Here is a 14,102-nt window from a genome sequence, read left to right as displayed (position 1 = left end):
GCAGAGATAGAGGGAAAGAGATAATCCCAAGCCAACTCTGTGTTGCCAGCGCAAAGCCTGAAGTGGGGCTCAGCACCATGGAACCGTGAGATCATGACCTGAGCCAAAACCAAGAGTCGGATGCTTAACCAATTGAGCCACCCAGGAACCCCCCATGAATTGCACTCTTAAGTATTTACTTAAGTGATCTGAAAACTATAAAATGCAAAATGTATTTTTGTATGTGAGAATAGAAGGTGTGGAGACTTCACATGCGTGTGATCTGGAATTTGGTTCTCCAAACTGTTGATTGTTGATTGTTGACGAATGGGAATGACAAATATTGAAGACAGGAGGTTTCACTTTTTATTTTCTTCTATATTTATGGGTTGTTTAGACTTTTTTTCTTTTTACATGTGAGCAAATTTTACTTTGTAAGTAAATACAAAACAATGAAACACTTTTTCAAATCATATAGATCACGTGGAGTCCTCCCGGTTTTACCAGGCATAGTTAACTGCTTTCTCTTTTGCAGTTTTTCACTGTATTCTGTGTTTAAAAATGTCACAAGTAGCAGTAGTTATCACCCTATATTTGTCTTTCTTCCCCACTAGATTGTGAGCTTCTTGAATGGTGGCCGAGATTGCTGACTTATTTATGTTTCTCTTCCCAGTACTTAAGAAAGTACCTGCTAGGGGTGCCTGAGTGGGTTAGTCAAGCATCTGACTTCACCTCAGGTCATGATCTCACAGTTTGTGACTTCAAGCCCTGCATTGGGCTCTGTGCTGACAGCTAGAACCCTGAAGCTTGCTTCGGATTCTGTGTCTCCCTCTCTGTCTGCCCCTTCCCCGCTCATGCTCTCTCTCTATTAAAAATAAATAAACATTTAAAAAGATGTGAATATATATATATATATATATATATAGAGAGAGAGAGAGAGAGAGAGAGAGAACCTGTTATACACATGCTCAGTAATATTTGTTGAGTGAAATAATGAAGAAAGGAATACATATACTTGCTTAAGAGTGGTTTTCTGGGGGAGCAATCCAATGTAAAGGGAGAAGAGTATTCGTTTAAGAATTAGTGTCAACTAGGGGTGGCTCAGTGTGTTAAGAATCCACCTCTTGGTTTCAGCAGGTCATGATCTCACGAAAGCCCCGTATCGGGCTCTATGCTGATAATGTAGAGCTTGCTTGAGATTCCCTCCCTCCCTCTCTCTCTGCTCCCCCCACCATCAACCACATCTCTCTTGCTGTCAAAATAAATAAACTTAAAAAAAAGAACTGAGCACTAAACCAGGGGTTGGAAAAATTGTACTTTGAAGGACCAAATAGCAAATATTGTAGACTTTACAGGCCACATATGGTCTTGGCCTCATATTATTTTTTGTTCTTGTTTACAACCTTTTATTTTTTATTTATTTTTGAGAGAGAGGGAGTGAGATGAGCAAGGGAGAGGGGTGGAGGGGGAGAGAGAGAATCTTAACCAGGCCCCACAGTCAGCATGGGGCCTGACATGGGGCTTGATTTCATGATCCTGTTATCATGACTTGACCTGAAGTCAAGAGTCAGATGCTCAAGTTACTGAGCCACCCAGGAACCCCTACAATCCTTTAAAAATATAAAATCCATTCTTAGCTTGTGGGACATATAAAACTAGGCACAGACTATAATTTGCCAGCCTCTGTAGGTAGGAGGTTGAGAAACAAGAGACAGTAGAGAACATAAATGTAACCAAGACACCAGCAGAGGCCTTGCCATGCTCTGCTCCTTGCTTACACCCATAAAATATCAATAAATTTGACTTTAGTTCCTCATTTCCTAGCCTGTCATCAGAATATGCCCAAGTCATCACCCCAAGTCATCAGAATATGCAGTTACATCTCTAGCTATGGCCTTTGTGTTTATCATTGATGTCGTCCCACATCAACGTGACATTCAGTTCCTTCCTCAGCTTACACCACACACACAGACACACACACACACACACACACACACACACACACATGCACATACCACTGAAAGCAATCATTCTATGGGTTTAGTGACCTTAAGGGGTTATTGAAAAGGTTCACATCAAGCACCATACAGCTTCTCTGTAGTTGGATGGTTTTCTCCCTCTTTTCTCACAGAACAAATTAATTCTTTTAAAGGTATTATGCAAATGAAGTTTTTTTATTAATCTTTCTGAAACCATGACACTCAGGGAGTCACCAACTCTAAGCAGGTTTGTCAAGGTAGTTTTACCAACAGATATATTTTATCCCTAACAATAATCATTATAAAAATGATAATGATGATAATAATATGGGACAGACACAATTCTAAGTACTTTAGTCCTTATATTAGACAAATTAAATAAGTATTATTATTATTATCCTCATTTTACAAAACAGGAAACCAGAGTGAGAGTTTAAGTAACTTGCCCACAATCATGCATAATCAGTGGGAAAAAAAAGTTTCAAGAAGTCAGGTGAGAGTGATCAATAAATAGTGTCACACGTGGAGAGGGCCAAAAGGATTAGACCTGTAAAGCAATTCTTCTATGTGGTGGTAACGTTAAAATTACTGAATTTCGGGAGTGCCTGGGTGGCTCAGTCGGTTAAGTGTCTGACTTTGGCTTAGGTCATGATCTCATGATTCAGGAGTTCAAGCACCACATCAGGCTCTGTGCTGGCAGCTAAGAGCCTGGAGCCTGCTTCAGATTCTGTGTCTCCCTCTCTGCCCTTCCCTCGTTTGCACTATGTCTCTCTCTCTCAAAAATAAATAAACATTTAAAAAATTTGTTTAATTAGTGAATTTTTAAAGAACGATTTCAGTTAAATAGTATGTTAGAAGCAAGATTACAAGACATACAAAAAGACTATGTAGTGAGAAAATGGAAGTAATGGTTATAGACCACTTATGCTTAGCTTTTCAGAATTTTTCCTTTGTTTAATCCTGAATTGAGATAATTAAATCTATTCTTTTTTTTTTTTTTTAATTTTTTTTTCAACGTTTATTTATTTTTGGGACAGAGAGAGACAGAGCATGAACAGGGGAGGGGCAGAGAGAGAGGGAGACACAGAATCGGAAACAGGCTCCAGGCTCCGAGCCATCAGCCCAGAGCCTGACGCGGGGCTCGAACTCCCGGACCGTGAGATCGTGACCTGGCTGAAGTCGGACGCTTAACCGACTGCGCCACCCAGGCGCCCCTAAATCTATTCTTTCATATAGTTACATCTGTGGTGTTATTCCTACAGCTTCATAAAGGTTATTTAATACTGTTACTAACTCTCTCTTCTGTCAGATTTTCTAAGATGTGGTGCTTCAGGCTGTCCCATCTACACGGCAGGCTCCAGAACCTGCTCAGCAGAGGAGTCACATGCTCAGCCTTCCAACAGCCCAACTTCAAAAGCTTGTTTCCATTAGCCATCCGTTGGCACCATACGGCCTCCAAGTCTCTGAACTGTGCTTGGCAGCAACACGAAGATCATTTTGGTAAGATATATGGAGACAGATACTTCATTTTCTTTAAGTTTTATTTTCATTCCAGTCAGTTAACATATAGTGTAATATTAGTTTCAGGTGTAGAATTGATTCAACACTTCCATACAACACCTGGTGCACATGACAACAAGTGCACTCCTTAATGCCCATCACCTGTTCAACCCATCTCCCCATCCACCTCCCCTCTGGGAACCATCAGTTTGTTCCCTATAGTAAAGTCTGTTTCTTGGGTTGACTCTATTTTTTTTCCCTTTGCTTGTTTGTTTTATTTTTTAAATTGCACATGAGTGAAATCATATGGTATTTGCCTTTCTCTGACTGACTTATTTTGCTTAGAATAATGTACACTCTAGCTCCATCCACATCGTTGCAAATGGCAAGATTTCATTCTTTTTGATCGCCAAGTGGCATTCCACTGGATGTATCCCACAGAAATGAAATGTAGCATCTAACCCATGTTTGAGTGTACAGTTCAAGTGTTAACTATATTCACATTGTTGTTCAATATCAGATACTTCTCATGTGGACTGAAAATATTTTCTGTGCAGTTGTAAGGGCCTCTAGCCATTTATTTCCAAGATTATCCTACAGGTTGCAAGAAAGACAAGAATAATATACAGCAACAGTATAATCTCATCCTAGCAAAAGAGAAGGGAACATTGCTCTAGTCCAGTCCCGCTCTGTCTCTCTCTCTCATATAATGGGAAAAATAAAATAAAAGAAAGCCTCAGTATATAGGGAAGAGGGTTTCAAAGGCATAGACTGGGAATGCTACAGCCAGGTAAGTTATTAGGTGGCAGAGGGGAAAAAAGCTTTACCCTGTCTATTAGTTTCCTGACACTGCTATAACAAATTACCGTAAACTAGTTGGCTTGAAACAACAGAATCTGGGGAGCCTGGGTGGCTCTGTCAGTTGAACATTTGACTTCGGCTAAGGTCATGATCTCACAGTTCATGAGTTTGAGCCCCTTGCCAGGCTCTGTACTGAGAGTGCAGAGACTACTTGGGATTCTCTGTCCCTCCTCTCTCTTTGCTCCTCCCCACTCGTGCTTTCTCTGTCTCAAAATAAATAACTTTTTAAAAAAGTTAAACAGCAAAAAGAGACATTTACTTTTTCACAGTTCTAGAAGATAGAAGCCTGAATCCAAGGCAGGTAGGGATATATTCCCTCCAAAGACTCTAAGAAAGAACTCTTTCTTGCCTCCTCAACATTCTGGTAGTTGCTGACAATCCCTGGTGTTCCTTGACTTATGGCAACATCACTTCACTCTCTGCCTGTCATCACATGGCTTCTTCCCTGTGTGTCCTCTGTGTCTTCAAATATCTCTCCTTATAAGGGTACCAGCTGTGGGATTTAGGGTCAATAGTGTGATATGACCTAGTACCATATGACCTCATCATATCTTGATCATCTTCAAAGACCCTATTTCCAAATAAAGTCTCATTCACAGGAGCTAGAAATTATGGGTTCAACATCTTTTGGGGGAATACTGTTCAACCTATAACCCTGAAAAGGGACAAAAACAATTGTGAAGGCTATACCCAAAGACATAGGCCCACTGTTTACTCCAAAGACTGAGACTTAATCCAAATATTAGATAGTGCCCTTCTCCTCCATACATTATACATTATGCATTATGCATTATAACCTGATAATAAGCCCCCAGTTAAAATAACAGTGGATTATAGCTGGGAGAGCTGCAACAGACAGGCAGTTTCTGAGATACAGCACAAAGAGAAGGGCCAAGGCCAAGAAGAGAGACAAAAACAAGGTCACTAGAGGAATTCAATGCCTTTGGTACCCATAGAGACAAAAACATCAGCTCTAGCCCCTCTCTTGGCCAGATTGGTATAAATACTCACCTTAAAGTCCTATTTACCTCAGCGGCTACTGCTTTATACAACACATGTGCCTTTCAACAACAACAAAATTACAAAGCATGCTAAAAGGCAACAAATAACAATTTGAAGAGACAAAGCACAATGAGAACTAGACTCACATGTGACACAGGTGTGGAAATTATCAGTCAGGAAATTAACGGCTAATATGTTGAGGACTCTAATGGATAATGGAGATGGGAGACAAAATAAAGACCAGATGGATAATGTCAGCAGAGTGATGAAAAATATAAGAAAGAATTTTTAAAATCAAAATCATAGCAACAGAATTGAAGGATGACATTAATGGGTTCATCAGTAGACTTGACATATTCAAAGATATAATCAGTAGATGTAAAAAATAGGTCAGTAGAAATTACCCATACTGAAATGCAAGAGAGAGAGAGAGAGAGAGACAGGGAGAAGAGACAAAAACATACAGTATTCACGCACTGTGGGACGATACTAAGGGATGGAGAAAGAAGCACCATGCAAATGATAATCAAATAGTAGCTATATTTCAGACAAAGCAGTCTACAGAACAAGGAAGATTATTAGTGATAAAAAGGCACATGACATAGTGATAAAGGGATCAGTTCTTTAAGAGAACATGTAACCATTTTAAAAATGTAGAACCTAACAAGAGACCATCAAAGTACATAAAGCAAACACTGATATAAAATTAGAAATAAACAAATCCACAATTGTCCTTGGAAATGTTAAAACCTCCTTCTTCACCGTTATTGATATATTAAGCAGCCAGAAAATCAGTAAGGATATAAATAACCTGAATGGCACTATCAACCAACTTGACCTAATTGACATTTATAGAACAGTCCATCCAGGAAAAGTAGAGTACATATTGTTCTGAAATGTAAATGAAACATCCACCAAGACAGACCACATTCTGGGCCATAAAAAAGCTCAACAAATTTGAAAGAATCTAAAAGCATAGATTATGTACTCTGACCATAATGGAATCAACTAGAAATCAATAACAAAAAGATAGAAGTCTCTAATATTTGGAAATTAAGCTGTATTCCAAAAAATATATTGGTATAAAGTCTCAAAGTTAAAAATATTTTGAACTAAATGAAAATGAATATAGAACTTATCAAAATTTATGGTAAGCAGCTAAAGCAGTGGTTGGAGGGAAATATGTAGCAATAAATGTATATATTAGAAAAGAATAAAGGTCAAAAATCAATAACCTATACTTCTACATTAGGAAATTGGATAAGGAAGAGCAAATTAAACCTAAAGCAAACAAAAGGAAGGAAATAGTAAAAATTAGAGCAGAAATCCATGATATAGAAAATGGGGAGAAAAAACCAAGAATATCAATAAACCCAAAACTGTTTATTTGAAAATATCAATAAAACAGATAAGCCTCTAGCCAGACTAACCAAGAAAAGAAGGGAAGAGAGAAAGATTACCAATGTCAAGAATTTTTATCACTGATCCTACAGATACTAAAAGGACAATAAGAGGAATACCAGAAACAACATTATGCCCATAGATTTGATAATTCAGATGAAATGGACCAATTCCTACAAATACACTACTATGGACTGAATTGTTCCCTCCCACCAAAATTCATGTTGAAGCCCTAATTCCCCATATTACTGTATTAGAAAGATGGTCTTTAAGGGGGTGATTAAATGACATGATGAGGATAGAACCTTGGCCCAAATGCACTATCCTTATAAAAGAGGAAGAGTAGTGATATTTTCCAGTGATATCTCCCTACCCACTGCCCCCCCCCCAGCCTTCTTTCTCTCATGAGGATGTAGTAAGAAGGTAGCCATCTATATAAACCAGGAAGAGAGCTGTCACCAGGAACCAAATCAGTTGGTGCCTTGATCCTGGACTTCTAGCCTCCAGAACCATTAGAAAATAAACTTACATTGTTTAAGCCAACCAGTCTATGCATTTTGTTATGGCGACCTGAGCAGACACAAAATACCAAAACTTAAGAAAAATTACATAACTTGAATAGTCCCAAATCTCTTAAAGAAATAGTAATAAAGGGGCGCCTGGGTGGCGCAGTCGGTTAAGCGTCCGACTTCAGCCAGGTCACGATCTCGCGGTCCGTGAGTTCGAGCCCCGCGTCGGGCTCTGGGCTGATGGCTCAGAGCCTGGAGCCTGTTTCCGATTCTGTGTCTCCCTCTCTCTCTGCCCCTCCCCCGTTCATGCTCTGTCTCTCTCTGTCCCAAAAATAAATAAACATTGAAAAAAAAATTTTTAAAAAAAGAAATAGTAATAAAAAAAACTTTGAAAAAAGAAAACACCTGGCCAAGATGGTTTCACTCATGAATTCTACCAAACATTTCAGAAAGAAATATCACCAATTCTATACATTCTCCTCCAGAAAATAGAAGAATAAAGGACATTTCACAACTTATTTTTTGAGGTCATCATTACCCTAATACCAAAGTTAGACAAAGACAGTAAAAGAAAGAAAAACTATAGATGAGTATTTCATGAACATAAACATAAAAATCATGCCAGAATATTAACAAATCAAATCCAATGATATATAAAAAGGATCAAGGCCAGCTAGGATTCATCCCAGGAATACAAGGCTCTTTCAACATTAAAAAAAAATCAGTGTAATCCACCATATGAATAGGCTAAGAAACACTATATGATCATCTCATTAGGTTCAGAAAAACAGTTTAACAAAACTCAATACCCATTTATTATAAAAGCTAAACAAATTGGTAATAGAAAGGAACTTTCTTAACCCAATAAAGGACATATATGAAAAACATACAACGAACATCATACTTAATGTCAAGAGATTGAATTCTTTCCTCCTAAGATCAGGAATAAGAGAAGGATATCCTTTTCTCACCACTTGTATTCAACATTGTTTTTGGAAATCCTAACTAGTGCAATAAAGCAAGAAAAATAAAGGCATGCATATTAGAAAGGAAGAAATAAAACTTTTTTTTTTTGCAAATGATATGTTTATCTATGTAGAAATCCCCAAAGGATCTACAAAAAAATCATGAGAGTAAGTTTAATGAAGTTGCATAATACAAGGTTAATATACAAAAGTCATTTGTTTTCCTATAACAACTAACAACTGCAATTTGAAATTAAGAAAGCAATACCATTTATAATAGCACCAAAAAATAAGTACTTAGTTTAAATAAATATTTTAGAATCTGTATTCAGGAAACTGTGGAACACTGATGGAAGAAATGAAAGAACGAAATCACTGGAAAGGCATTCCATGATCATGGATTAGAAGACTCAGTATTGTTAAAATGAGAATTCTCAATATGATCTATAGATTCAATGCAATCCCACTCAAGCTTTTTTTATAGATATCAACAAACTGGTTATAAAATGTATGTGGAAAGGCAAAGGTACCAGACTGGCCAATACAATTCTGAAAAAAAAAGTCAAAGGACTCAAACTACCTGATTTTAGGACTTACTGTAAAGCTATAATAATCAAGACAGTGTGGTGTTGGCAAAAGGATAGATACACAGATTAGTGGAACAAGATGGAGAAAACCCAGAAATAGACCCATACAAATATGGTCAACTCATTTTTGACAAAAATACAAAGCCAATTCTATGAATATTTTTTTTCCAAAAAGTGGTGCTGGAACAATTAGATATCCATGTGCAAACAAAACAAAACAAATCAAATCAAAATGCTGACACTTACCTCATACTTGGTGTAACTATTAACTCAAAGTTGATTATGGGTCTAAATGTAAAATGCAAAACTATAAAAGTTGTGTAAGAAAACAGAACAAAGTATTACCTTTGATTAAACAGAGTTCTTAGATGCAACTTTAAAAGTATAACCCATTAAGGGAAAAATGATAAATTGGCCTCTATCAAAATTCAAAACATTTTCTCTCTGGCAGACACTTTTAAGAGAATGAAAAGAAAAGCCACAGACTTGGAGATAATTTTTGCAAACCACATATCTGAGTAAAGACTTGCATGCAGAATATATAAAGACCTCTTAAACTTAGTAAGAAAACAACCCACTTTATAAAAGGGTGGGAAGATCTTGGGGCACCTGGGTGGCTCAGTCGGTTAAGTGTCTGACTTTGGCTTAGGTCATGATCTCATGATTCAGGAGTTCAAGCACCACATCAGGCTCTATGCTGACAGCTCAGAGCCTGGAGCCTGCTTCAGATTCTGTGTTTCCTTCTCTTTCTGCTCCTCCCCCACTCACAGTCTGTCTATCTCTCTCCCAAAAATAAATAAACATTAAATTTAAAAAAATAAAAGGGTGGGAAGATATGAACAGGCATTTCATTAAAAAGGATGTAAGTATGGTAAATAAACATGTGAAAAGATGCTCAACATTATTTTCTTTATGTAAATGCAAATTAAAGCCAAAACGAGATATCATGCACACATACTGGAATAACTAACCCCCCCCCACCCCCCAATAAAAAGCTGACAGTACTAAATGCTGGCAAGGGTGCAGAGCAACAGAAAGTCCTATACATTGCTGGTGATTATACAGAAATGGTATCCACTCTGGAAGACGGTTTGGCAGTTTCCTCTAAAATTAAACCCCGCACATGAATAACAGCTTTATTCATAATTGTCAAAAGTGGGAAGCTGCCAAGATATCCTTCCAAAGGTTGATTAATAAACCGTAGTACATCCATACAATGGAATACTGTTCAACAATAAAAGGTAATGAGCTATTAATTCACACAATTAATGAGCTATTAATTCACACAACAGCATGAATCGTAAATGCATTCTGCTACCTGAAAGAAGCCTGACCATTAAAGGCTACATACTGTATGATTTCATTCATATAACATTCTGTTAAAGGCAAAACTATAGGGACAGAAAACAAATCAGTGGTTGCCAGGGGGTTGGGAGGAGGTAGTGTAATACGGGATATTTTTAGGCCGGTAGAAACAATCTGTATGGAAATATAGTAGCAATAACTACATTTGAAAAAAAAAAACCTATAGACGTTTATAGCAAAAAGTGAAAGTATACAAATTTAAATGTATACAAATTTTATTTTATTTTTTTTTATTTTTTTTTTAAATATTTTTTTTCAACGTTTATTTATTTTTTGGGACAGAGAGAGACAGAGTATGAACGGGGGAGGGGCAGAGAGAGAGGGAGACACAGAATCGGAAACATGCTCCAGGCTCTGAGCCATCAGCCCAGAGCCCGACGCGGGGCTCGAACTCACGGACCGCGAGATCGTGACCTGGCTGAAGTCGGACGCTTAACCGACTGCGCCACCCAGGCGCCCCAAATGTATACAAATTTTAGAAAATCAACCAGGAAGTCAGATCTGAGGATGGAATACATCCTGTGATAAATGAATCCAACTGTATTATAAATATGTAACTATTGAAGGGAATGGACGGAAAGGTGGTGGCCTATATAATGTTGGAAAACAGTGCTTTGACTGGAAACCGTAAGGCTAAAGACAAAAGGAGCTATACATAAACACTATACTCTAGTTTTTACAGTTGTTTCTTATATGAAAACAGATTTACAATTCTAAAACTGCTGTATATGTGTCAGGATTAAACACATAAGAGCATGGCAGACAGTGGGAACCAGGTTTCTCAGCATCAGAGAGTGTGGTTACAAATAAGCACAGGGGAAATGCTAGAATGAATCGTGTGGTTCTGGATTAGAGTTGGAGATATCAATATGAACTCATGTGTAGCTTAATATAGATACAGGTGGATACATGCAGAAATCATTATAGATGTTTTTTCACATAGATAGTGTATTTCCTAGCTCTGTCCGTTGCGAGAGCCTAGAAGCAGTGATATCTCAGTAGCAGTGAGTGCATTCAGTGACCAGATCTTGATTTCTAATGCTGTTCTCCAATAAAAGGAACCAAGCCTCCTGGGTGAAATGACTTATTCTAGGGCTTGGTCAGGGAAAATACAAGATAAACCTGGAGAAACTTGAAGTGCCAGAAAATAAGGAAGTGCTAAAAAAAAATGAAACGATGTTAAAGGGACACAGGAGCCAACTAAAAGAGTTGCCAATGGCCGAAGCTGGAACAATTTGAGCAAGAAAATAAATAATATATATTGGATTCTAACCCGAGATAAAAAATAAATATCCATGAGTCCATGTTGATATAAACAAATGATCAAATAAATGGGGAGAGTAGAGACAAATCTCCCATACAGGAGAATTTCAAATAGTTTATGTAGTCATTTCTCCTCCTCCCACTATGAAGGTCAATCTTAACTCCCCAGTCCTAGCATGTAGGCTGCATTTAGTGATTTGCTGCCAAAGAATAGAATATGGAAGGAGAAGGAATAATTCTAAGTAGGGAATCTGGCAAGCTCTATCTTGGCCTGGTGTTAAAGGATAACACCATCAGTAATAAGTCCTATTACTAGCATGTACCATTGATATGATGTGTTGAAAAGGGCACTTCACTTGTGTAGCCATTCTCCCAAAAACCTATACTATAGGTTATACTATAACCCCACTTCAACCATGAGAAAATCATCATACAAACCCAAATTGGGGAGCACTCTAATAACAAAATCCCTCTCAAAATTGTCAGGGTCATCAAAAACAAGGAAAGTCACAGCCCAGAGAAGCCTAAAGAGACATGATTAAGTGTACGGTGGGACCTAGATGGGATTCTGGAATAGAAAAAGGACATTAGGGGGAAACTAACAAAATTCAAATAAAGTATGGGATTTTGTTAATAAATTGTGTATCAATATTTATTCATTAGTTGTGGCAAATTTACCAAACTAATATAAGATATTCATAATAGAGGAAACTGGGTAAGGACTTTATCGGAACTGTTTGTACCTTTTCTGTAAATCTAAAACCATTCTAAAACTTAAAACAAGTTTAGTAAGAGGAAATTGGAGAAGGTAGTGGAAACATCAAGCCATAAGTTTCACTATGAAAGGGAATATGATTGAGGTGGGGTGGTAATGGGAGGGGTACACAGAGTGAAGGGGAACATCGTTTTAAGATGGTGGGATATTACAACATGTTTGCTGATGAGAATGATCCAGTAGGGAGGGAAACTTTGATAATGCAAAGAAGGGGGTGGAGCAATTTCAGAAGTGTAGTACCTGTGTGGGAGAGAAGAGATAGGGTCTAATTCCTAAATGGAAGTGTTAGCCTTAGTTAAGTGCACAGATGTCTCAACCATAGTAACAGGAAGGAAGGTAGAATGTGCACAGGTGCAGGTAAGTGGGCAGATGTGGAAGGAACATGAGTTTGTGGAGATTCTCTTCTAATTGCTTCCATATTCTCTTTGAAGGAGTAAGCAAAGTTATCAGTTGAAAATGGGAAGGGAGAGGCGGTGCTAGCAGTTTGAGGAGAGAGGAGACAGTGTGAAATAGTCTTCTTGGAGAGTGAGTGAGTGACTTTCCCAGGAAATTATGCAAGGATTGTTTGGCAGTGGTGAGTACTCATTTGAGATTTTTGGTGATGATTTTAAAATGAGAATAGTCATTGTGGTTTAGAAAATTTTCTCTGACAATGTTCAGCTGCTTGGCTACAGGCACAGACAAAGTAGGGACTTGAGTTTTTTAGGAGTGGGGCTTAGAAAAAAAGGAGTGGGGCTTTTTCAGGGAAGTATGGTGGAAGGAGAGAGAAGGGCACGGGAGTTAGGGTGTTTTCAGGGAATTGATTAAAATGAAGGACCATTGCATCTGGGCTCCATAAGGAGAGAAATGAAAACATTAAAGAAGACAAGATGATGGATGACAAAAAGGAGGTTGTGGTCAATGGATTAGAGTTCTTTGTGGGGTTGAAAGAGTATCAGAGTGAGGAGTGCACAAATAATTGAACTGAAAAGGAACAAGATGTAGGATAGGATGTTAAAAATGAAAATTAATAAAGGTATTACAATTAATGGTGATGAAGTTGTTAAGAATGCTGACAGGAGAGGGATGGCAATAAACTGATCTTTATTTATTTATTTAAAAATAGAGGGGCTCAGGAGATATTTGACTAGAGTAATGAAGAAGGGTAGAGTCATATAGGACAGCATGAGTTTCAGAAGAGCAAGGGAACAACTATCCTACCAGTATGATTACAGCATTGTCTTGCCCTGTTGAGCCAAAACTAGAACACTCTTTCCAAAATACAATCTGATTTCACAACTCCGATTTTAAAAATCTCTTTGTGGAGGCCCACGGTGAAAGACAGTGGTTGCCTAAATGTGGCATGAGAAAGGAGTGGAAAGGTCATATAGATTTTAAAAAGATTTAGGAGGTAGAAGCAGCACACCTTGGTGATCGATCAAATGCAGATTATGAGAAAGATGAGTTAAAATGAATCCCAAGTTTCTTTTCTGTATTGACATTTTGGCCTAGTTAAGAAACATTTGTTTAGTGTCAATTTTGTGTATAGCTGAGAATTTCTAGAGACCCAAGATGTAAGATGTGGTATCCAAGAAACATAAGTAAATAAATATAAGAAGTATGAATACCTTATGCCATATGCAAATGCACATTAAGTTGTTACCTACCAAATACTTAATTTCAAAGAAAATGTAGGGTTGTTCAAGGAAGCTTCCTTGAATAAATGAATTTGTAGCCAGATTTTGAAGGAAAAGGTGGTCATTTAATTAGGGGAGCTTATAATTTCAAGGAGATAAATGGCAAGGGCAAAGATGAGAATGAACTCAGTCATGGGAAGATGGACAATAAGCACAGCAATTAAACTAAAATGTAGGGGATGTTCTGGAGCTTGCAAGAGAGAAGTCTAGCCACATAGGACATAGGATTCTACTACCATA

The 14,102-nt window shown here is 37.8% G+C and overlaps 1 protein-coding gene across 2 annotated transcripts in view; it reads left to right on the top strand.

The window, feature by feature from the left end:
- TMLHE (trimethyllysine hydroxylase, epsilon) overlaps nt 1-14,102 on the top strand; it is an 80,614-nt gene that overhangs the window by 14,081 nt on the left and 52,431 nt on the right. For both annotated transcript variants that reach the window (XM_047100731.1, XM_047100730.1), the window contains exon 2: nt 3,268-3,458. In XM_047100731.1, the coding sequence (XP_046956687.1) occupies nt 3,278-3,458 (181 nt within the window). In that variant the 5' untranslated portion in view covers nt 3,268-3,277. The remainder of the gene's footprint in view (nt 1-3,267; nt 3,459-14,102) is intronic.

The sequence above is a fragment of the Lynx rufus genome, unplaced genomic scaffold, assembly GCF_022079265.1.
Source record: "Lynx rufus isolate CCGP_SWC_20201006 ecotype Redwood Valley unplaced genomic scaffold, mLynRuf1.p SCAF_52, whole genome shotgun sequence".
NCBI classification, from domain to species: Eukaryota; Metazoa; Chordata; class Mammalia; order Carnivora; family Felidae; genus Lynx; species Lynx rufus.
The sequence above is the reverse complement of the archived record's forward strand: the minus strand, read 5'-3'. Positions and strand labels throughout refer to the sequence as shown.